The sequence below is a fragment of the Heloderma suspectum genome, chromosome 5 (genome assembly GCF_057233095.1).
Source record: "Heloderma suspectum isolate Gila_16-S chromosome 5, 16-S_ref, whole genome shotgun sequence".
In the NCBI taxonomy this organism is placed as follows: Eukaryota; Metazoa; Chordata; class Lepidosauria; order Squamata; family Helodermatidae; genus Heloderma; species Heloderma suspectum.
Window position 1 is genome coordinate 195,580,011 of NC_139462.1, and position 25,678 is coordinate 195,605,688.

The 25,678-nt window shown below is 41.6% G+C and overlaps 1 protein-coding gene across 3 annotated transcripts; it reads right to left on the minus strand.

Annotated features, from left to right (window-relative positions):
* Window positions 1-332: 332 nt before the first annotated feature.
* Window positions 333-25,426, minus strand: STEAP2 (STEAP2 metalloreductase). Of its 3 annotated transcripts, none has more exons than XM_084858939.1 (7): window positions 25,092-25,160; window positions 24,035-24,065; window positions 11,905-11,985; window positions 10,775-11,298; window positions 9,225-9,752; window positions 8,275-8,439; window positions 333-7,354 (listed from the first exon to the last, which is right to left on the minus strand). In XM_084858939.1, the coding sequence occupies exons 4-7, from the start codon at window positions 11,264-11,266 to the stop codon at window positions 7,070-7,072; spliced, it is 1,470 nt and encodes a 489-aa protein (XP_084715065.1). In that variant the 5' UTR covers window positions 11,267-11,298; window positions 11,905-11,985; window positions 24,035-24,065; window positions 25,092-25,160; the 3' UTR covers window positions 333-7,069. The 3 variants fall into 3 exon arrangements, 2 of the variants coding, with proteins under 2 accessions (XP_084715065.1, XP_084715064.1); XR_014792399.1 differs by lacking the exon at window positions 24,035-24,065 and having other exon boundaries at window positions 3,879-4,377; window positions 4,509-7,354; window positions 25,092-25,316; XM_084858938.1 differs by lacking the exon at window positions 24,035-24,065 and having other exon boundaries at window positions 25,092-25,426.
* Window positions 25,427-25,678: the final 252 nt, after the last annotated feature.

The following is a 25,678-nucleotide window of genomic DNA, read 5'->3' on the forward strand; positions in this document are numbered from 1 at the left end:
CGTGCTTCCAGACAAAGGGTTACTATCAGTCAAAGGGCATTGTGCACTTCCACCTTTTCTTAATATTTTTTTTCTTGGTAAGAAAAAAGACAGAAGTTGTGGTAAAAATAGGAAGGCTACAAATTTAAGATGTTGTTGGCTGGACCCTCCCGTAAAATTCTTTGAATGAGGCAGGGCAACAGCCCAGTAACAGCTTCATCTAGGTTGTGATCTCAAAGCATACAGAACTAAAGGCCAATTCTCTATATGGACAGATCATACCCTTAATTTCATCTGTTTTCTGCTACTGCTGCTTTTATAAATACACAATGAACTCATACAAACCTTATGTTCCACAAATGAAGGATTTTATTCTGATTGTAACACATGACATATTTGTACAAGAATGTGAACAATTCTGCGCCCATCTCTGGATCTACACTGTTACAACCGAGTAGACAATAAACCAACAATAAAATTCAGTAGAACCTCAAAACAATGTACCTGAAATAAATTCAAATATAAGCTGTAATTATCAGCCAGAGTTAACAATTTCACACTGTGAAATTAAAAACACAGAAAAATAAGAATCACTTGCCACAATTTAAGCATAGGGAAACCCTTTATAACTATGGAAAACAAAAGTTCCAAATGGACTATAGTGTAATTTTAAATGTTTTTACTGCATAGAAATTATCTTTTGAAGAGCACACATAAAGTATATTACGGAGTGTTACAGCATTGTGGTACATTATAATGAGAAATAAAGTTATATTAATTCTCAGAAGAAATCGATAAAATAAAAATTTGACCTTTTCTAGAAATATATACATCAAAATTCATATTTAAGCTCTTAAATAATGTATTATATGGCTTATACCCCTGTCCAAAACATGTTACATTGGCACAAGTTCCACTGAATATAGTGGGAAAGACTTTCATGTAATGGGCCAGTTCAAACATAATGATCTTGGTCCAACAAACCATAGTTTGAAATGAGAATGAGCATTGTGCTGGCATGCTTCTTCTTCCCTTCTTTTATGCAGTGTAGTGGAAAACATCCAGGGTTTGGTAGACTATTACACCCAAACCAGGAAACTGTGGTTTAATCTCTGACTACAAAACAGGGTATCAAACTGGTTTGATTATAGCCAGAAAGATTAAACCAAAGCTTCTTGGTTTAAATATAATGGGAAACTGGTTTAACAAGCCTGGAAGTTTCCATTAAGGCCCATGAGAAAAGCAAAGAGGGAGTGGGGGGGAGGGATTCTGGCCACAACACTCATTTTCAGTCCAATAAATCACAAAATTGTTAATGTCTGAACTGGGCCAACTTTATAATCTGCATATATGTACAGCATCTACATTTAGGCAACAAAATATGAATATCTGGCAAAAAAATCTTATCCTATGAACACTAAAGTAAGTAGCTTCATTGGAATACCATAAGCTGGTTTGGGCTAATAAACTATTTTGGGATCATACTGTAGTTGTGAGCATTACACTACTTCATAATGACTATAAATTGCAGTATCTGACCCACTGTGAATTGTATAAACTAGATTGCAATCCTGCACCTACTTGCATGCTTGCAAGGCTTATACAGATGCAAAGGACCTGCATGCATTCAAGTGGGTTGAAAACTGCACCATGTTTTGTCAATTAACATGTGACAAAAGTCTAGCATAAATATTATGTTGCTCTTCACTGATTTTATCAAAAAATACAGATTTATTAATGTAACTATTTGAATAATTTTTAAAATAAAAGTACCTCTACTCTTTTGTACAATTTGAATAATTCAAGTCAGCCTTTTCCTTAAGACACATCCGTAGCTCAGATTTAATGTGACAAAGTGTTTTTCAAAGACTTTACACTTAGATGCTAAATACCAGCTGCGATCCAGAACTCTGGACTTGCAGTGCCATATCTTGTATAAGAGCGAAATACTTCATGCACAAGGGTGCATGTGTGTACGCACGCGCGCACACACGCAGGAATTTCTTAGGACACATATTGGGAATTTCTCCTCATAGAAGAGAATGAGAAGCCCCTACGCATAACACAATCTAAGGGAACAATCCTATGCATATTTAGACAGAAAAAAGTCCTACAACTCCTAGCATTCCCCAGCCAGCACAGATGGTTGGGGAATGTTGGGAGTTGTAGGGCTTTTTTCTGCCTAAACATGTATAGGATTGCATCCTAAATGCATGAAGACAGGCCCTGGATCCTGGCCTTATAGTCTGATTCTAAGCATGTTTAATTAGAAGGAAGTCCAATTATTTTCAGTGGGATTTACTTCCCATTAAATCGGAATTTAATTGGGACTGAAGATTTGCCAGTAAATGTCATTGGAATTATGAGATCCACAGAAGTGCTCCAATGTGGTGACATGATCCTCTTTGGCACAAGCCTCTGGACCCTGACAAACCCCAGGTATACCTGGGAGCTGGCTGTCACATAGCCTATAGGGTTTGAGGTTATTGCAGATGCTGTACTTTTCATGGTTAGGAGCTGCTGTGACTACATCTTGGCCAGAAACAGGACAGCACTGATGGTAGCTGCATGGTCTATATGCATTTAGTTTCCAGGTAAGCTGGGGGGTTGCCAGGACTTGGCTACTCCATGCTGGCTCAGGTAGAGACTTTTGTGAAGCACAGCATAAAGACAGATTTCATTTTAGTATCAAGATACTTCATCAACCAAAGGTTATAATCTTTAAACTAACCAATAATCTGTGTAGTCCTCAGGGGTCGGGCTGTTATTTATTTCCCCCAAAATGCTAACCAGGTTCTAATTATTCAATGTATTAATTTGTGTGTGCGCGCGTGCATAAAAGAAACAAAACTCTGAAAGGTAAAGATCTATTTTAAGGATATACTGTGATTATATAGTTACAAGAGTAAAACAGTTCTATCAGTATAAAGGCTGAAAATTCTAATCATTATAAAGCTAAGATTATTTGAACCAACTACCTGCAATTTGGCACAGAGAATCTACACATGGTGAATGCTATAAGCTAGGGGTGGGATGGGCTGAATAAGAATGGACTAGGAGGATATAGCAGTTTTAAGTATTTCCCCTTAAAATTGCAGTTCTCACCTGTTTGCATAAAAATGGAAAAGTAGTCACAATCAAAACATAACTTCATTCCCCCCACCGCCCTTGCCTCAAAAAAAAAATCAAGGAAATACAGAGGTCTTGCCTTTCCTGGCTTGGTGAAAATCCATTATGTATTCATAAAAGCCTGAGGTTTTAAAGTTCCCATTTGAAAGCATATATAAATTATAAAGGTAAAGGTGTCCCCAACCAGTTGTGTCCGACTCTAGGGTGTGGTGCTCATCTCCATTTCTAAGCCGAAGAGCCAGCGCTGTCCGAAGACGCTTCCGTGGTCATGTGGCCAGCATGACTGAACACTGAGGTGCACGGAACGCTGTTACCTTTCCCGCTGAAGCGGTACCTATTTATCTACTCGCAATTTCTTGCTTTCGAACTGCTAGGTTGGCAGGAGCTGGGACTGAAGACGGGAGTTCACTCCGTCACACGGGTCTCGAACTGCTGTCCTGCCGACCTTCCGGTCTGCAGTTCAGCGTCTTAACCACTAAGCCACCGCGGCCTATAACTATAAATTATAGTTAATATATAATAGCCAAGTACAGTGATAAGTACTGACCAAGTACTATTCAGACTACATATTTGAATGCTCCCCCAACAAAAAACATCCCTCCCTACATATTGAAAACAGCATGGGTTTCAGGGCAGTCTTCTTGACATGCTTTGGTGTTTTTGTGTTTTGTTATATGCCGGTATTTTCATTAAGAAAGGAGTAACCTGAAGCACTTGAAAGTTTTACTGAAGAAAATGAAAATAAATCATATGCACAATGCCTTACTTCATAAGCTTTGCACCAGGATTTATGTCCCAAATGTGCCACTTCCTTAAAAAGAACAATACAAACATACTTTATTAGTATTAGCTTCTAGTCTGCAGCTACCTATAGTTGGTAAAGCAAGATCAGTGATGGCATTTATTGTTGCTGGTCACACTACTTCTGAAGGCAGAAAGGGCTTTTACAATGTTGCAATAAAGTACTGTGGATTTAACCATTGCAAGTGGAATATAAGTGCATTTGATAATTATCAAAATCATATACATGTCTTTACTTTCAGCATTTATTTCTATTAACATGAACTACTGTGATACTTAGTAATGAATACATACCCGACATAACACTGGTATTCTGACAACAGTTTAAAATAAGGGACATGCAAACTGAAGATGATGCTAAATGCACAATGAGAAAGCAGGTCCAGTTTTTAAAACAGAAATTAACAGGTGCACTCCCTCCTCCCGCAATTCCCATTAGGACTGCAGTCCATGACAGGAGAGGTTTAACTCTTCCCTTCCCAGCTGCACTCCAGGCCAAAAATTCTCCTCCCAGCACTTGTGCTTTTTCTAAGACTAATAGAAGCAATGGGAATGATGTGACTTTTCATTGGGATCACACGCAGGAAGGGAAGGGTTACATCTCTCTTCCATGTGTGCTGAGGCCCAGATGGACCCCTCCTCCATACCTACTATTCAATTAATTTTTTTAAAAAACCACCCTGACATACTTTCTAATGTTGCATTCAGTATAATGTCTAATTTGGCCCTCATGTTATGGATTTTATGTGAATCCAGCTGGGAATTCCCTAAACAAAATCTTTACACAAATATTTCATAAATACACAGAGAGCTGCTTTGCATTCCTTTTTAGTGACTTATAAAAGACTAACATTTCTTTTGGCTTTACATTTATTTGATCCTTAGACTGGCTTTAAATGGCAATCGCAGGAACAAACCTAGATAGTGAAGAAACTTGCAGTTTAACAAAGATTCTACGTTTTAGTCACAATTTTGGGAACCTGGAATTTAAGCTTCAGAATGGAATGTCAGATGAGATCATCAATTCATAACAAAGTGACAAAAATATTTCCAGTTCTTTTTAGCACATACACTGCAGAAGCTGATTTTGTTTTTACAAAGAGGCAAACAAAATATAATTTGTGCAATGTAAAGTACATTAAAAAGGTTCTATTAAGCAAGACAGAAAAAATTACAAGTAGCCAATGAAACCCCAATACACACCACAAAAATAGTTATTTTTCAATTATGTGAAGATATTAAAATATTAGAATTTCTCTATGTTAAGTATTCAAAAGGCCTCAGTCGAGAGAGAGGTGAATGCAAGAGGATATTGTATATGATTATAGGGAGCAAGGAAAACCACTTGCAGTAATTCCTGTCAGTGTAGCGACATCAACATGCATCTTATGTAAAGATGCAGAGGGTTGCAGAGTCCTAGAGGCACCTATGCTTGAATGGATCCAAATCCACCACTGTGCATCTCTACTGGCTTACCCCATGCACAGGAGAATGCAGTGATTTAAGCACATGGAAGGCTTAGGATCAGTCCTTTTTCATCTATTTGCAGCAACATCCAGTATAGTTTTATGAATGAGAAACTGGTGTAATAACCTTACATTTGTAATTCCCTTACTGTAAGTACATTAAATGAAATTGTGAAAGTCTCACTTTTGGGCTAAGTAAATAAAAATATTGGCTTTAATAAGATTATTGGTATTGATTTGGTCTGCCCACTGGTTGCAATACTGTTTAAAGGTATTCTTACATCTAACAGAAACCAGTGACATTTAAGACTGTTTAATTGGGCATGCAATTATAATCACGACCTCTATATGGTTTGACTTCCCTGCAATTTCAAAACAACACCTTAAAAATACTTCTCAATGTGGAAACCAAGGGTGAAGACTAGTGCTGCCAGATTCAAAGCTGGAGAACAATCATATGCTTTTAGATCTCCTGATGGGGTAGGCAATAAGGCAACTGCAGCTTCTCTTTTCCATTTCCTCTGGCTTGGCTGTCCACACAGTTAGGGCTGGCTCCAGATTTGAAGGGTCCTCTGGTGTGCCCTGGTACTTTGCCAGTGAGACCCGATGGGCTTACCTGGCTGCAGTGTCAGCGCACCAATCAGCTCTGGGAAATTGCGCCTAGCCACCTTTTAAAATCCCCACAATGCCACAGAACAATGCTAGCTGAGAGGCATGGTCGGAAATTTATGGAGTGGCTACAGAGCTGGGCCAGAAAAAAAATTAAAGCAGGGGGCAGGGCAAGCATTAGTTGTGGGTCCTGCCAGGGCCCTGGCAGCTGTGCAAGGATGCGAGGTGTTGAGTCCTCCATCTGTTATCAATTATCAGGGCTCCAGGAATGCCACAGGGGAGTGGTGGGAGGACAGGCAGAAGAAGCCACAGCTTCCTTATTTCCTGCATGATTTGAGAGGTTCAGGACAAACAAAAGGAACTACGTCACACAACACATAGGAACCATGGAATTTATTCCCACAAGATTTTATGATGACCACCACTTTGGAAAGATTTAAAAGAGGATTGGACAAATTCATTTAAGAATCTGTTTGCCACTGTGTGAACAGAATGCTGGACTAGATAAGAAGAACTGTGCTAGATCAGACCTGTATTCGTAACATGACTGTCATCCAGCTTTGAATCTGGCATCCCTAGTGAAGATAGATGTAACATTTGAGACAGTACAATCCTAAGCATGTTTACTCAGAAGTAAACCCCAATGAGTTCAATGGTACTTATTCTCTAATATACCCTTCCCCCAACTTGGTGCCCTCCAGATGTGTTGGACTACAACTCCTATAACCCCCAGCCAGCATGACCATTGGGAAAGTTGTTCAACACATCTGGAGGGCACCAGGTTAGGGGAAGGTTGCTCTGGTAAGTGTATTTAGGACTGATGCTTAAGTGTGGCAATAGCGGTTTGAACAAGCTTTCTTTACCCAGAAAACAGATCACTCAGTATGCAGCAAATGTATGTTTAGACCATTTACAATACATTTAAAATGTTATGTCTGCCTTCACTTATGTTGCTCATTTCCTGATAATTGACCCCCATAAATTACTTACTGCCCTAGGCTAACTTTTCTGTCTACAGAAATGCCTGTATGAATGACAGAACATTGAAAGGACAATGCTGACAGAGCTAATAATGTCACAGTAAATCACATGACTGTAATCCTTTCTGGTGAGGGATGTGAACCATTTCCATTTCCATCTTCCATAAATTGTTTTTTTTCCCATCCTCTTCTTATCCGTCTCAACTTCCTGTTTACACATGGTAGAAGCAAAATTACCTTGCCTAGAATGACTATACATGGCAAGACAAGTGCAAGAACAAAATTTGGTGGTGTGTAAAATCTGTAGTATTCTTCTTCAAAGGCTCTTTTCCACCCATAAATTAATACATGGAAAGTACTTATGAGCAGAGCGACGTATCCAAGTGTAGACTTTGGGGGAGGTGGGGGGGAGAGGGGGGAAATGGAAAATAAATACAAATTAAAACTCTGAAGTCTTGATTAGTAGATATAGCTAATAAACTGTTTAAAAGTTTTGGCAAAATGAAGTTGTAAAATCATTAACATATATTGTAAGAATTTAGGTGCCTGGCTTTGTGTGCAACAAGTAGGCTGAATATAGCTCAATTCAGGGAATGTGTTTAAGGCTCATGAATACAAAAGCCTGCTTTCAGCATTCTGAAATTTGCTGGTCCCATAAAAAGGTTTTTAATATTTACTGTGATGGCCTAATAGACTACGCCGATGGATCTTGACTTCTCAAATGAAGTCCTGAACAGAACAACTGAAAATGGTCAAAAGCTGAAAAAGGGCATCAAGAGTGCTCCTCTGGCAGTTGGGAAGATCCAAGGGTATGATACTTTTTGCAGGTTAGCAGACAGATTTGCTAGACTGGCAGCAGAGCTGGGAGAAAAGAAGGGAGTAAAGACTGCTTGTTTGAATCAGCAGTTATATAGAGAAAAAGACTACAAAATAATATTAGGAAGATACTGAAGGATATCTTCTATGCAGCATCACAGGTTCTTGGCATGACTGGGATTTGCAGATGCTCAGTGGAGCACAGTGGAGCGGAACTGTGGATTGTATCCTAAAATGGTATAAACGCCCCCCCTCCCCAATTGCCAAAGAACCACTTACGGATAGGTGGAAATAAGTTCTGCTCAATCTCTGGGAAATGTCTTTTGACTAATCATTTCTTAGGACTGGTTCTCTACTGAGGTTAACTTAACATTCCAGGGACCAATCCTAAGTGTTAGCATTTAAGAAAGTGTTAATATCTCAGGAAGCAGCTGGGAACCATTCAATTGTGTTACACAACAATCTTGTACTAGATACTTTGCTACAATACACACCTGAATAAAACTGAATTCCCTCCAATTTAATGACCGATTTACTGAAGGAATAGAAGTTACAGCCAGCAGAGAAAGCAGACCAAGACTCATTATTCCAAAGGAGACATACATTTCAATTCGCCACACTTCTTCCTCATTCCATGAATTTTCAACATTTGCATGTACCTGAAGAAAGAGGGGGAATGGGGGTATTGAATTTTTAGAGCATTGAACATGTTTATAGAAAAGCAGTTTTAATTAATTTGGGAGACTTTATTAACTGATCAACTGTCAAGAAGTTGGGAGGAGGTGAAGGGAAACTGAACAGGATTTCCAGTGAGTGTGTGTGTGTGTGTGGGGGGGGGGGGGAGTAGTGCCCTTAACAGAGTTGTCCCTTCCTACAATCAGGAGAAGCAGCATAAATTCTGCAAAATAAGAAAATGGACGCAACTTTACTTGCTTTGAGTAATTTATACAGATTTCAGAATTCATTGTTTTGGGGCTCAGTGAATGGTCTCTGGGATCAACAGAAGCTGGAGCTTTACTGAAGTTAAGCATAGACTTGATCAATAAGCTGCCTCCATTTTCCTCCTCTTCTTGTAGTGCAGCCATCCCCAAACAGATGTTTTCGATGACAACTCCCAACACTGGCCATGCTGGTTGGAGCAGATGGAAGTTGGTCCAACTGACCAGGTTGGGGAAGGCTGCTCTATTGTCCATCCCTTGTGTCAGTTTCTAGACTGTGAGCTCCTCAGAGCAGGAACCTGTCCTTTCGTAATTTGTAAGGCACCAGGTACATTGATGGCATCATAAATAATCGTAATATCAATGTAAAAACAACAATTCAGTATTTCTTGCTGCAATGTTTTCTGCCAGGTAACACAGCCCTATATATATTCCTACAAATCACATATGCAATAATACTAGGGCATTCTGAATTACTTGGCTCTTTAAAAATGTATTTTCCTTACCTGCTGATATGCCATATTTAGGAATAAGTACCGTTCTGACCTCCTCATGGGCAAGCAGAGGCTGTAAACCACATGCACTGAGGCAAAGAAAAAACTAAGCAGCCCAAGCTGTTTTCTGCACTGCAGCCAGCTCTCCAGCCAGGGTGGAAATCGTTTGTATTTCGTGCCATAATAAAGTTGATAAGCAGATGCCAGGAGCCCTGATAAATATGCTAGAGACAATAAAGTGATAGAAACAACTGGCAATGTCTTATTCACAATCTCAATAGGAATCTTGTAGAAATCACTCTGCTGGTTCCTCACATAAGGATGTATTACGTCTCTAATGAAAGAATAGATGAAGAAGAAGGTAGCCAGGCTGACAGCCACTATTACTGGTCCTTTCCACAGCGTGAACAGTCGAAGAGGTAAATTTTCAATCTCCCTTGCAGATGACAAAGTGCCCAAATCAAGGGGAATAAAGTTGAGCTGACGGGCAAGTTCCATAACTTGATGGCGAGCCTGAACACTGTTACTGCATATGTAGACCTAGAAAGAAAGAAAAATCAAATTAACTTAATTATATATACTGGTCTAAAGATAAAATCAACAATTGCATGGACTAAATGGTCAAATTACAGTGTACACTACTAGCTATACAGAGAAAAAGAACCCAGAACCTGAGAGTCCATTTTAAAATCTTGTTTTAAAAGTCTAATCTTTTTCTCTCATCATTGTTACAGTTATAATTATAGTTAGCAAGACAGACACAAGACCAGGCTTTTTACCCTGCTTATGTCTCCACCAATATAACAATATTAAAGCTGCTATAACCATGAAGCTGAAAAATCATCTCACTTCGTTTGTAGGATGCATCATATGGAACACTGAAGCATTCTCTAGAGATGGCTTCTGATCAAAATGGTCTCTGGGTGGAAATTTGATTTGATTGCTTACTGAACAAATTATTTCAGAATCAGATCTTTCATTTTCCCAAGTTCTCAATAAGGATTCCAAGCCTATGAACTCTTAATGCAGCATCCAAACTCTATAGAAAAGCTGGCTTCGTTTTGGAAAGCAGGCAACCTGATCCTATTCAAAGCCATGGACAAAAAGAAAGCAAAAATCCTGTGAGAAACCAACAAGGCAAAGCCAGAAGGCCTGCCTTGCTTGTTTCTAAATATAAGGGCAAACGTACTACAGTTCGTAGGCAGCACAAGATTTTCCAGTGCTACAATTGTGGAACTACTTTGGCACCCTCATATGATGCTTTTCCTCAGTTCCAACTCAACAACGCCAATGACTGATTGTCTTACTGCTGCCTTATAGGCACAGAGAGCAATGTCTGCTCCGAGTGCTGGATCGAATACTGAATAGCAAGAGAATTCAGTTGGCATGAACAATTAAGAGAATGCCATTACTGCATGTGTAGACCAGTGTCCTTGTGCTGGTGCTTTATTTAAGAGTGTAGCTATAACAGGACAGTTATGGGTGTTGAGGTCAGTGAGACAGTCATATCGCAACTACTATTTTCATTCCTACTGTTTAAAGTGCTCAAATGCATAGCTTACCTGTCTGCTAGCATCCTTCGGTCCTAATTGCAGTGCCCAAGCTGAAATAACATTGAATCCTTTGACAACAAGGGAATCTGGGAAAAGGGATGCCAAGTATTCTGCATTGGATTCTGGATACTGGTTGACTCTCATGTTGTTGCTGACATCTACAAGGATTTTGCCAACAAGCAGATGTTTGAGGTCCCATAAAGCAGCATAGTGTTCTCTGTGTATGGCAACAAAAATTAAACTTGCTTTTGCTACAGCATCTTCATGATGACTGACATCGACAACATGTGGAAAGAACTCAGCAGCAAACTTAGGGTTTCTGCTTCCTATGACCACATGGAACCCACACCTGATAAGCCTAATTGTCAGGGATTTAGCGAAGTCCCCACTTCCAATTATGCCTATTGTGATCTTACTGGTGTCCTTGATACCATTTACACCATTTGGCAAGAAAGTTTCATTTGAGAATTTAGGACTTCCCATCAGAGAAATTGATTCCATATCTCAACAGGCTGAGATTACAGAGACGTTTTCTAAAAAAAAATAAAACAGAAAACACACAAGGTTAATATTTACCATTAACACACCCTGCATCTTGGAGCAGTTTTATTTATACATTAACACACTTCTCTACAAGACAGGCAATTTTATTCTCTTATCAACTGAAATTAAACAATCACAAATTATGGCTTGGATTCTGTTAATGGATTTCTGCTCATTGAGTGGGGCTTTTCCACCTCTCCTCTTTCCACTGCAGCCTCCCTACAGCCCCAGAAAATCTACTTCTGGGGGTTGGGGAACCCTCTGAAGCAGAAAGGGATGTGTCACAAGTGAGTGCAGCGGGAAGCGGGGAATCCCAGCCTTGTGCAAACAGAAGTACTACTGCACAAGCCAAAAGCATCTTTAGTTCTAACCTATGTCTATTTGGAGAAAAAGCACTGGATAGGAAAATATTTTAATAGATATCAACAATGGAAAAACATGTTTTTCAAAAATACTTGGAGGAATCCATAAAAGATTTATTGTATGACTTCAAAGAAAATTCCTTACAGAATGCTTGAGCATGTGCATAAATGGAAGTCTTCATTAGAAATCTGGAATTATGCAGGCATACATTTGTCTGTCAAAGAGTCACCCACCTTTGTAAATTCTGTGAATCTTTCTCTAGCACAAATGGTGAAGAATTCAGTCACTATCTCTAAGCTTCATCATTTCCTGTTCTGTAAAATAAGAATGATAACCAGCTAAGTAACAGCAACAGTGCAGTGGTGGAGGAACTATGGACTGCAAACGATTTTTACACGAACAACCCAGTGGGTCTAACCTCCTCATAAGTATGCTTAGTACAGTCAATAGACACCTTTCTGCTTTTATTTAGAAGCAAGTGCCTTTGGCTTACAATGGAATCAACTTGCACATGCTTAGGATTGTAGCATAAAACAATGTGCTGTTCTGAAGCATAAACAGACACAGCACATTCCTCGATACTGAGCATAATGGTGTAGCCCGTGCTATGCAGAACAGTGTGCGTGGAATGAGCCCCAGCTTGTGTACTGGTGGGTATGTATTAAATCATGAATATGCTGTATAAACAGCCCCCCCCCATCTTCTGGGTAACATCTGGAATTTTTAGAGAATGTAATTGGTGCTCTCACAAAATGGCTGCCATGACAGGTGTGGCCAATCACAAAACACCCATTTTATAGAAGGCAAACTGATGAGGCTCAGAGACAAGTAAATTGACCAAACTGAGTACAAGGCAGAGGTGAGGGCTGAGCACCAAATGCCAATTTGCATATCCCCCACCTGCAAATCTCCACAAAATACCAGCTTCACAGAAGGCAAACTGGTGATGCTCAGAGAAACACAAACACGCCCAAGCAAAATACACACAAACCCAGCGCATACACACCAATCCAGGCAAAACACACAACATGCCAAAACAAACCAGGTAACTACACACAAGGCAGAACATCCCCTAATATCCCAGGATGCACTCTACCACCCCCACCCCGAGATTTTCTGGGTGGCTGGGCATGCTGTGCTGCAGACACCCACTATTTCCATTTCCCAAGATATTTTTTAATTAAAAAATCCTACGAAATAAAGAATCAGGAGGGGCGGGAAGCCAGAGGGAGGGGCGGGAAGAGAGGTGTCCTCAGGCACACTGGTGCTCATGAGCACCACATGGAGACCCCAGCTGAATAAAGTATAAATAACATAATAAACAGAAAGATAGTACTATGCATACTTCTAACCTTATTTATGTTTACTGATATCCTATGTGTACCAAAGTAGGGTTGTCACCCAATTCAAGAAATCTCAGTTGATTAACTTTTAGGGTGCAATCTTATGTATGCTTACATGGGAGTAAGTCCTACTAAATTTAGTATGACTTAGTTCCAAGTAAACATTCATAGAATTGGAATGATAACCTGCATGGATTTGCATACGAGAAAAAGCAACAGTTCTAAAAGAAGAGAGTTTACTTTGTTTGTTTTTAGATGGTGCACACATCACAAGATATCTAATCACACTTCTCTGTCACACAGGAAGGAATGCCACTTCTCAGTTAGCACTTGCCATCTGCATTTGTATTAATTCCTGTACTAAAAGTGGGCTGCCTAATTAATTGGGATAGGGTGACTTTTTAGTTGCTCTAACTGTTTGTAATTGATTAATCTAACTGACTGATTACGGGTGGTATCCAATTAACCTGTCCTGCCAACTGAACAGCTTCAGTCAGCAGAATGGGGAAGGGCAACATGCCATCCCCTGCAGTCCCCCAAAATATGATGCACAGAGTTGACGGACTCTCCAGAGCAGATTTGCAGGGGCTGAGGGGGGAGGAAGGGAGGGGAAAGTCCATTGTATGAGAGAAAGTCCACTTGTGCAATGTTGGATTTCACCCTAAATGTTGCAGCCCAACACGAAAGGACTTCTGTATCCCACTCTATCTCTTCCATGGATTTAAATGCCAATTTGCCTTGGAGAATAAAGTGTAGAAGGAAGTACACATAAAAATAAATCAATGAAAGTATTAATAGAAGATCGAATGACAATTAGGTTCCAATTACTTGTTTGAGGGTCCAGAATACTTCTTTTAATTTAGAGTTAAGACAAGTCAAAGGCGAATAAAGCAAATGTCAAAAGGCATTTAGGACTATGACAAGGAAAAGCGATCTGTTAGCTCTCGAAATGTATAGGCTTTTTTAAAATTGCAATTTTGTCGCTGAAATAAATTCTCAGTAGTTTTTCTGCTTTATTAAGCCTGAGGAAATGATTCACTCTTAAATGTGGGCTGCAAATCCAGTAAATGCTAGTCAACAATCATTTTGGCCAAAGCAAATTGATGAAATAAGATTTCTGTCCTGGAAGTGTGAGTCACTCAAGCAAATGATGAGAAAATGTGAACTATTGCATCCTATTTGGGATTTAAAGCTCAAAGGTAAATTGTGAAATATCCCAGCTATTTGGTAACATTCGTTTTATGGAAGACCAGCAACTTTTAGTAGTAAGAATCCAAGGAATTGAATATTGAAGTTTCACTTCATTTTCCTTGGTCTTTGAACAGGTTGTTGTTGTTGTTCAGTCGTGTCTGACTCTTCGTGACCCCATGGACCATAGCACGCCAGGCCTTCCTGTCCTGCGCTCTCTCCTGGAGTGTGCTCAAGTCCATATTCATTGCATCAGTGATGCTAGTAACCAACTCTAAATACATCCTTAAGAGTTCCATTGTTTTCTACAGTGCTTATTCTTTTATTTTAAGCTCATTGCTCACAAATAAAGGCCACTGTTTTCAAATTAGTTGCAAATGGTAGATCTTCAACTTTACAACACAGCTCTGAAATAAGAACCCCAGTTTTAGAAAAGTTGTCTCTTAAATATTGAAGTCCTAACCTTTTTGTGCCAAACTTCCTGCTTGTAATGCTGCCATAATGTCACAAGAGACAATGTTGCATTGTCTCAGTATTCGATGTGCCATTTTTAAAGTTACATTAAATAACTGCAGAAGCTGCCAGATCCTGCTATGCTTTGTTCAGCCCCTGTGGGAAAGCAACACAGCAATCAGCTGCAAGGGGGAAATGCCTGAGGGTTGAGGGCCAAGACTTAATGCTCTAAGTCAGGGGTGCAGAACCTCAGGTCTGGGCGCCAAATCTGGCCCCTAGGGGCAGGGGGGATCTGGCTCTCCAGGGTTCTAAATGGAGTCTAAATAGAATAGATGAGCTGTACAATATCACACAACATGTTACGCCACTGTTGTAAGCAGGATACTCTAACACAGGAGAAAAACTCACATTCTCAAGTGATGGGTTGGGATCCTGGTGCAGTGGGATGTCATGCAGGGGTTTTTTGAGTGCTGGGGGTTTGGGTAGGGAGCCCCTTTCTCTATACTAAGCAGAAACCCGACAAGAAGCAGCTGGAGGAAAGAGATGCCCAGTTTGTGTTTAAGTCAACACCAGACAGGCCCTTTTGCCAGACAAGAAAGAACAGCACAAGGGGAGAAATGACAGCATTCCTGCTATCATTTAATCTCAATTTGCCCATCAATGGATTTGCATATGCAATTGTGGGATGCACATCACTATTTGGCTTGTATTTCCTTGCATTCATCCACTAAACAGATAGTTGATATGGGTAGGATGGGGAGTGAGGCTGAATACATCCAAGAAGTTAAGAGTAGATTTAGAAAGGGGTTTAAATTTAAAATGGTTCAGAATCAAAACAAGACAGCATAGCACATTCATTACTGAGTGTAACACTGCTAAAAATCAATTAATTGGTGCTAGTGACAAGATTGTATATTCTCACTTAAATGCCTGAAAACAGATTTTGTTTTTGCATTCTTTATTCAAAACGTTTTGCTCTGACAGTGGGAAATACTGCCATGTTAAGCAGTACATTTTGTTCAGTGTGACAAAACAAGTATTGCAAGAGATGTAATGTCGGATTTGTGGACTTCAGAGACTCTGCTGTCAGCTCCTCTGACGACTGCAGAGTGAAACAAGTACTGCAGGGCAAAAACTGACACATCCTTAAGCAATGCGCCTGACTAAAATGTCCCTGCTGTATCACAGCATTCAGCAATAATGTAAAATAAAGACATACACAGCTGCACTCTGTTCCTGAACTCTATTAGACAATCTGAAGACTGACAGTGCAATAATCCTATGCAGCAAGGGAGTAAACCCCACTGAACACCATGGAACTTGCTTCTCTGTAAACATGCACAAAATTGTGTTGTAAATTAGCCTAATCCCATGTATGTTCACATTGAAGTAAATCTTCATAGTTTAACATGGCTTACTTGCAGATAAACATGCACAGGATTGCAGCCTAAACTCCTGCATTTGTTTTGCTCTCCTAAGGCTGGATAACTTATTCAGATAAACTGCCATATACAATATATGCTGTAAGCTACAGCAATAGCTTCTACTGGCAAATGTGGTTCAGTGGAAGCAATTGTAAAGTGATGCATGTTGGGGCAAAAAATCCCAACTTCAAGTATAGCCTGATGGGATCTGATCTAGAGGTGACCGACCAGGAAAGAGATCTTGGGGTTGTGGTGAACAGCTCAATGAAGATGTCAACCCAGTGTGCAGCCACTGTAAAAAAGGCAAACTCCATGTTAGGCATAATTAGAAAAGGAATTGAGAATAAAACTGCTAATATCATAGCAGTTATGCCCCTATACAAATTTATGGTGCGACCACACTTGGAATACTGTATATAGTTCTGGTCACCACACCTAAAAAAAGATGTTGCAGAGCTGGAAAAAGTGCAGAAAAGGGCAACTAAAATGATCAAGGGCCTGGAGCATCTCCACTATGAGAGAAGGTTATAACAGCTAGGATTGTTTAGCTTGGAAAAAAGGAGGGTAAGGGGCGACATGCTAGAGGTCTACAAAATTATGCATGGTATGTAGAAAGTGGATAGGGAGACATTTTTCTTCCTTTCTCATAATTCTTGAACCCGGGGTCATCCTATGAAGCTGATTGGTGGGAGATTCAGGACAGATAAAAGGAAGTACTTCTTCACACAGCATGCAGTTAAACTATGGAATTCTCTACCACAGGATGTAGCGTTGGCCACCAATTTGGATGGCTTTAAAAGGGGGTTGGACGAATTCCTGGAGGAAAAGGCTATCAGTGGCTACTGGTCTTGATGGCTGTGAGCTGGTTAGCCACTATGTGAACAGAATGCTGGACTAGATGGACCCTTGGTCTGATCCAGCGTGGCTGTTATTATGTTTTTAAGTGACTAAGAACATATTAAGGACATAGTAAAATTATAGGATTCATTTGTTTTCCCAGGTTGAGGATTAAAACTTATTGTTTAAGGTTATTCTTATTCAATTTATAAAAAATGGCAATTTGAGAAACTGTCCTGGGCACCACCACAAAATGGCTACCATGGGAGGCATGGCAACGGACAAGTAACCTGCATAAAAGACCGAGTATAAGACAGAGGTGATGCTTGAGCCCAAACACACTAAACAACTCCTTTAATCCAGTTTTCAGCACCAACAGAAACCTCTTTCACAGCAATCCCAGCTGTCAGTAAGAGATGTGTTAATTAAAAAAAAAAAAGGGGCGGGACTAGGGCACCTTAGTTGATGCCAAGAAAGGTGTCTGGGGCCATCACAAAAAGCATCACATTGCTTATCCTTGATCTAAAGTAACTGATGAACAACGAGCAAACATATTGCTTTGCCTCACAGAAAAATATCCACCAAGTGCCAATAATACCACCCTATCAATAAGAAATGAAGAAACAGGCAATTTTATCAGAGTACTAATGATCATATATAGGCTTTTAATATATGTTAATACCCAAATAAAATTGTATTACTGGGGCTGGACCATTACCTAACAGTACCACATAAGCCAGAAGACCCACAACTCCAAGAATATATCTGTCATCCCGCTGGTGCTCTTATTTCATGGTACCTGGGGAATATCCATAATTATTTGATGGCACTTTTCCACCTGGGGAATATCCATTCTTTACTATACCAATGTGAAGTAATTGGAGATGCCTTTTGTTTCCAGCAACAGGCAATAATAAACCCTGGCCACTGTAAGCAGGTACATAAATAGATGTGTGTTAAGTAAAGAGTGTGCCTTTAATATAAATCAGGTTTATTTTTTTGACACATTATTAAGTTGTCAGGTCTGGCGTCAGCACCTGGCACCCTTGGGCAACTGCCAGGGCCCCAGAGGCCACACCACCACTGACACCTGCCCTGGCCCCTGCCATCATAAGCCATTTTAAATTTCTCACAATGCCCTGGAGTGATGCAACAACAGTCACTTCAAGGAACGGAGGACGGGGGGATTTAAAATGATTGCATGTAGCTGCTTGCCACTGTTGCCAGGTAGTCTGTGGCCAAGTGAGACCCATCTTGCTGAGGGTCCTCTCAAACCTAGACTTGCTTAGCCCTGTAACCTGTGATCATACTTAGAGAATTGTTTTTTGCCAGAATTGTTGGATCACATATGGAAATAAGCTCCTGGTTGCAGACAGCCATGCCAGCAGAGGTCAGAGTTGGCCTATGCAATGTATTTCATTAGGCACTAGTATGAGAGCACCTTTTAGTCCCTGTACGCTGTGCAGAAAGAAGCTTTAATGGTTGAAGTTTCCTCTTCTTCTGTTGATAATCCCATATCCGAATCCCAGTTGGACACAATGTTTTCTCACAAACCTTGAATTACAGAAGAACCTGATATAAACTAGAAACTTTATTTTAATGTTTTCAGGCTAGCACCATAAACCAGGCATGGGCAAATTTCAGGCTTATGGCCTAAATCCAACATACCAATGACCATTAGCAGAAGAAATTGCTGCACTAGCTAGCAGAACTCTGCTGCCTTTTTACATTGCGCAAGTGGTTGCACTACCACAATTACTTTTTTTAACCAAAAAATGGCCACATTAACACTGAGTGCTAAACACGCCAAATTTAGCTTGTCTGAAAGCAAAATTTGACCTTTTTGCAAATTCAGCTTCAAAACATGATAAATTTGGTCTTAGCGCTCTGTAACGCTAACACGACCATTTTCTTTGTTCATTTTTTGGGGGTGCTCTGTGGTGCCCCATGAAGTGAAACTGGGGTGGGATCTGGGGTGGCAAAAATGGCCCTCATACCTGCCGAAGTTGGCCACCCCTATGCTAGCAGAACTAAACCTAAGATCTGCATATGGTTGCACAAGTGGAACTTTAGTAGGATACTCTGCTTGCACAGAGTTTGGAACTTGGTTTCCGCTAGCTAATGACATTTGTGTTTGCAGAACGAAACTGTCAGATACAACCAAAAGGGGATCTACTTGATCCAGGTGCAAAATAGCAGATGAGGAGAGCACTATTTGAGTATTAATTTGAACTTAGAGAACATTAACACTTCAAACAGAACTGATTTTTAAGCCAACAGTGCCCTAATTTTCCTCCTTATGTAACTTGGGAATAGAAAAATAAGGAAATAGAGATGAGGCAGAAAACAGGAAAACATTGAAATAATAAGAATAAGGTAGAAAAAAGGGCAGCAGAAAAATAACGGATAAAATTTTTAAAAGCTGGAAAAAGTAAAACAATTTAGAAGATCTTCTATATCTATACCTATGCTAAATGCAATTAATAATTGAAGAACTTTCAGTAAAGTTTAAGTCCTTTAGCTAAAAAATAAGTGGTCTCATCCTGAATACATCAGGGCCCTCGACTTTAATGAGATGTAAGTATTCACAGGATCATGGCCTTAAAAGGCAATTTATCACAGATCCTTTCATATGAATGTACTGATCCTGTGTTCAGTTTGGGGTATCTACTATGAATTAGACTTCCCCTCATTAAAAAAAAAACACCTTCCTTTGACTCATTTATCTATCTTTTACCTCTAAACACCCCAAGTTTGTTGTCCATCTCACTGGCTCTCTTCCAACTTCACTCTTGGATCCTTTAATGGGGGACGAGGATAGCAATGGCTGTTACTTATAATGGCTACATATTACCTCCAGTATCGTATTATGCCTGTCAATACCAGCTGCTAAAAACAGAAGTGGGAGGTCACTACCGCACTCATGCCTTACTTGTGGGCTTCCCATAGGCAGCTGGTGGGCCACTGTGGGAATACAATGCTGGACTAGATAGGCCTTTGGTCTGATCCCACATGGCTTTAATTATGTTCTTACATCTGCCTTCTGTCCTCACTAAGATCACAGGTGATCTTTTTACTGTCAAATCCAAGGATGTCTACTCAGTCCTTATCCCCCTTGACCTCTCTGTTGCATTTCACACAGTTGATTACCCTTTCTTGCCAGGCTCCCTCCATGTTTTTGTATCAATGATTTTGTTCTCACTGGTCACTCATTCAATATTTCCATTGGGGGAAGCTCTGCCTCTGCCTTCCTATTCTCTGTTCAGGTCATTCAGGGCTACATTCTTGATCCTTTGCTTTTCTCTCTACATATATTATATTCTTGGGTGACTTCCCAAGGCTTTCCAGATCACTTATATGTTGATGAGACCCAGGTGTACCTCTCTACTCCAGCCCTTTGCCCAGTCTCACCTCTTGTATTAGGGATGCAGAACCTCTGGCCTGGGGCCCCAATCCAGCCCACCAGGGTTCCCTACATGGCTGTGCCCCCTTCCCCCAACCACCAATTCTTTGGTGGTTTCCCTGCTTTTTTGCAGGTTTTTTACCATTTCAAAATGTTGAAATGGCACTCCCAAGGCTTAGTTATTGGCAGTAAAAGCTTTAATCCAAAATATGCTGGTATTTTTGGCCCTGTCCCTTTTACCTTTGGCCCCACCCACCACTGGAATGTGGTCCCTGAGAGCTTCTCTGAAATGGAGTTCAACCTCTGGGCTGAAACAGGGTTAACACCCCTGTCTTATCTGAACATATGAAACTTCAGTACACGGAGTAAGATCGTTGGTCTCTCTAGCCCAATATTGTCTAGTCTGACTGGGAGTGGCTGTACCGAGTCTTAGGCATAAGTCTTTCTCAGCACCTGCTACCTGAGCCTTTCAACTGGAGATGCCAGAGGCTGAATCACAGACCTTCTACATGCAAAGGATGTGTTCTATCACTGACAAATGGCTCCTCCCACTGAGTACTCTCTCCACATGCCTGCCTGACATAATCACTCCGATGTCTTATTGCTAGGGCTGTGCACTGCTTCAGTTCAAACCCTGAATCCCGAAGTGGATCGGGGTGCTTTGGGCCAAAGCGGTGCAGTTCTGGAGCTGGTCAGGATCAGGCTGAAGTGCCCCAAAGCGGGTTGGATCGCCCCGAAGCTTTTCAGGGGCACGTCAGCCTGATCCAGACAGCCACCCCACCCTGTCACATGAGCCCCCTGCTCCTTACCTGGACCCCTGGGAAGCACCCGCAGCCATCGCCATCTTGGAGGGAGTCACCATTTTCTTTCAAAATGGCAACTCATCTTCTTCCAGTAAGAGAAGTCTCCATTTTTTTAAAAAAGGCAACCACCTTCCAGGGGCTAACAGCTGAGAGCATGAACAACAGGTCCAGGTAAGGAGGGGGGCGGTGGGGGTGTTGTGCAGCAGCAGCCCCCGCTTTGGGTCTCCGGATCTTGCTTCGGATCTGGAGCCCAAAGCGGATTGGCCCAGCTCCAGAGCAGGCTGAGGCAGGTCGGGGCCAATTTGGGACCTCTAAAATGGGTCATAGGGGCTGTGCACAGCCATCTCAAGCCAACATGCTCCAGACTAAATATCTTTCCTCCTTCCAAGCCTTCCTCTCTATTCCCCCTCATTGACAATGAATACAGCCTTGGCTTTATTTTTTATTCTTCTCTCTCCTTTGCTATCCATGTTAAATCATTTTACAAGTAGTACCTTTTCTCCCTCTACAACAGTGGTGGGGAACCTCTAGCCAGTGGGCCACATCTGGCCCACTGAAGCCCTTCCCCTCCCTGGAGCCTGGCCCGTAAGAGAAGGGCAAGGGGAGACAGAAGTCAGCTCAGATGGGAGGTCTGCATCAAGGCCCTGGAGTACTTTGAAGGGGTGGTTCCTGTAGGAGCAGCTTGATCTTTGCCGCTGCTTTGCTGTTTCCCAAAAAGCTGAGCACCGGGGTGGGGAGGAGAAAATATTGTGCTGCTCAGTTATTCAGGTAACAGTTGAACAGCAATGAAAAATGAGCTGCTTTGGTGATTCCCAAAGGATTCATCTCTGTGCACTGACAAATAGGCTCCTCCTTCTCAGTGCTTGGAGAGGAAACAAAGCCAGCAAGCCATCCAGGAAGACAGCAATCTCTTGATGAATCCTCAACTCACTTGAATTCCTCCTCCTGCTCTGCCTAGCAGATGTGTGTACGTGTTCAGTGAACAGTCTGTGTGCATGTGTCTGTGAGAGAGAGAGAGAGAGAGAGAATGAGAGAGAATGAGAGAGAAAGACACATATAATGAAAAGGGTACATAACTAAACATGCTTGACCAGGGTGTTTGCTAACTGGCTTGCTTCAGCAGCCTAGTTCTGACCCTAAAATTGAGAAAACAGGCGCCTGAGATGCTGAGGTTGGTTAACAGGATGATGTTGTCTTGTGGCCGACTCTTGTGGTTAGGGACAGAACATCTGGTATAAATGAGTAATGTCTGATATATAAAAAGTGCTAGTCATTGCAAATTAAGCAAAAGGTTAAGGCAAACAAAAAGTGACATGTTTATTCCTATTTGCTTATAAACTTTGCACATGCCCATAATATTAATGATACAATACAGGAGCTATGCTGCATGTAATCCTATTGTAGCTAAAAAGATCACTGGGAAAAGAGGATGTTGAGCAGGATTAGATAATACCAGGGTACGGTCTTGTTTAGGCTTTATGGCTGGGGTAACCTTTAGCTTTAGATATTTTTTATATTCATACTGAAATTGTTTTGTATTTCACTTTTGTTATTAGTGGATTGTTTAATTTTTATGTATATTTACTGTGAGATGTTTAGCTTACTTGTATGATTATTTGAATTTTGTTATGACTTGTAACTGTTATAATGGAAATGTTGCTGTATTTTTGCAGATGTTGCTGTAAGTTGCTTCAACCATGGTTTTACCATGGAAAAGTGGAATACAAATAAAATGATAAAGATACATTCTTAGAAAAGGTATGCTGGGGGTGGTTAGGAATGTCCTCTGGGGATAAGAGGAGAGGGGGCAGGAGCACCCTGGGGGGCCAGAGGAGGTGGTAGAGAGTAGGGGTGTGTGTTTTGCTTGGGGGGGGGGGTGTTAGCTAGTTTGTTTTGGCATGGTGTGTGTTTTGCCTGTGTATGTGTGTTTTCTAAGCATCACCAGTTCGCCTTCTGTGAAATGAATATTTTGTTGTGCTTTGTGAAGTCAAATATGCAATTTGGCATTTGGTGCTCAGACCTCACCTCTTCCTTGTACTCAGTTTCTTGACCAAGTTACTTTTCTTTCAGCCTCATCAATTTGCCTTCTGTATGAAATCGGTACTGGGGCAAGGAACTCTAGGTTCAAAAAAGTGTTTTGGTGTTTTGAAGCTCACACCCCACCTCTGCCTTGTACTTGGGTTTTTGGATAAGGTTTTTTTTTTAGTCTTACCCGTTTGCCTTGTGGGAAATGGGTATTTTGTGACTGTCTATGCCCATCATCTAGATAGCATCACCGATGCAATGAATATGAACTTGAGCACGCTCCGGGAGAGAGCGCAGGACAGGAAGGCCTGGCGTGCTATGGTCCATGGGGTCACGAAGAGTCGGACACGACTGAACGACTGAACAACAACAACAACATGCCCATCATGGCAACCATTTCATGAGAGTGTCAACTGGACCAATAAACTGTGGCTAATGTTAACTATGTTTTGTTTGAAACAAGCCAATTTCAAGCCATGAGTTATGAAGCTCTCGTGTTTAAACAAACCACAGTTAATGTTAACCACAGTTTTGAGTTAAGACAAAATACGAAATTGAAGTTAATCAAAAGCTTCCAAATGCCTCCTCCTTGATGTGCTTGTGGAAGAGAGGGGAGGGAGAATGTGTGAGTCCAAGAGGAGGCTAGGTTCTTTATGTCAAACTAAACTACGGTTTAATGTGATGTCCAAATACAGCCATTGTTATTTTAGATTGTAAGCTACTTGGAGGCAGGCAGCTCTCTATTTTTACAGTATTTATATTCTATCTCTAAGAACAAGTTCTCCCAAGATTCATAAATAGAAGAAAAACAATCGAGTTTCAGTAGAAAAAAACAGAAGAATTAAAACGCAGTAGATAATCAATGTAATAATAAAATAAAACATTACCCTTTAAAGTGCTATGTTCTGTGTAAGGGTGCTGTTTAAATAAATAGATACATATTAATTCATATTTCAGAAGAGTTACTGAGTTAGGATACACTCAGATGAATATTCAACTATACATTTTACCACATATCTGCTATGGGTCCTCCTCCTTATCACTTCCCTACAACAGGTAATCAGTTCTCCAAGTGGCTTTACTCAAAAGGCAATTGCAGGATCCATCTGTAATATGGGTGAATGGGGCAGGGCCAACTACACTGAATCCAAGTGCCCTCTTCTACCATCCTTATTAAAGCTTGACCAGGTTGCAATCCTATGCCAATTTACCTAGGAGTAAGTTCCACTGAACACAGTGAGGCTTACTCCCAAATAAACATGCACAGGGCTGCACTGCACCAGCAGTTTCTGCTCTCCAGGACCAGGTAAGCTTTGCAATACTGCACTGGGCCATGGGTTCCCTGTCTGGATGGCGATGGGGAATGAACTGGGACCCATAACCAACATCCTATTGAGATCATCTCTTCCACTTCAAGGCTTTGGACACACGCCTTGCGAGACGTTCTTTGACCTCTGCAGTTTAACTCTCAGGCTAATCTTTTTGTTGACTGCACCCTGAAAAGATAGATACATAAGGCCTAATAAAGGCCTCACTAACCTGTAACCCAGAGAAACCGGGTTTTTAAAATTATTATTATACCACGCAAAACCCTGCTCTAATCGCGCATTGCCCTTGAATGGGCTGGGAGAGGATGGATGCCAGACAGCACCGGAGGCGGGGGTGGGCAGCCTCTTTGCTCTTCTTAAAAAAGAGTCTGGGGGAGGCTCCACGTTAAATGCAAATCGGTGCTTTATTAGGTCCCCCCATCCCCCTCTCCGTCCCGGGCTTTCCTGTTCTCCCGCCTTGTTCTCCCACGGGGGCGCCGCGCATGGCGGGGGGAACCATGGCGCGAGGAAAGGAGGACGCCGCCGGGGCAAGCTCGGCCTCTCCTTTCCTCGCGGGGCTGCGAGGGCAGGGTTGGCGGCGCCTCAGCTACGGCTGCCTCTTTCCCGCCCGGCTCACCTCAGCTCTCGCAGCGCCGGGCGCTTCGGTGGCTCGCTCCCGCGCTGGCTCTCTCGGGCGCCGCGCTCCAGCCTTGCCTGCCCACGGCGAGCTGCGCCCACAGCGAGGGAAGGGGGCGGCTCTCTCGCCGCGGCGCGGCCCGGCCTTCTTAGAGCTGCGCTGCCGCAAGCGACCAGAGGCCGGGCCGGGCCGTGTCTTCCTCGTCCTTTTACTTGGCACCGAGAGGCGGGGAGGCAGCGGCGGCGGCGGCGTGACGGGCGGCGAGCGGGGCCGCCTGTGTGCGTGAGGCGAGGGAGACGAGGCAGCCGACTACGACGTTCACCCGAGGATGAGTGGGTGGATTGATAGATAACCAGGGCAGGCCTCAAAGGCCGTAACCTTTGCTCTCTCAAAAGAACTGTCGTTATTAGTAATCTTGAGTATTAACAGACAACGTGTTATTTATTATTGTTGTTATTAATATTTATTCCGTTTTTTCGTTCCTAAAAAGAAACGCTCAAGGCGGCTAACGATATCATACAACAGAATAACAAAACGCCCAACACTCTATTAAAACAATCAAGAAAACACAAGAAAAAGAATTTAAA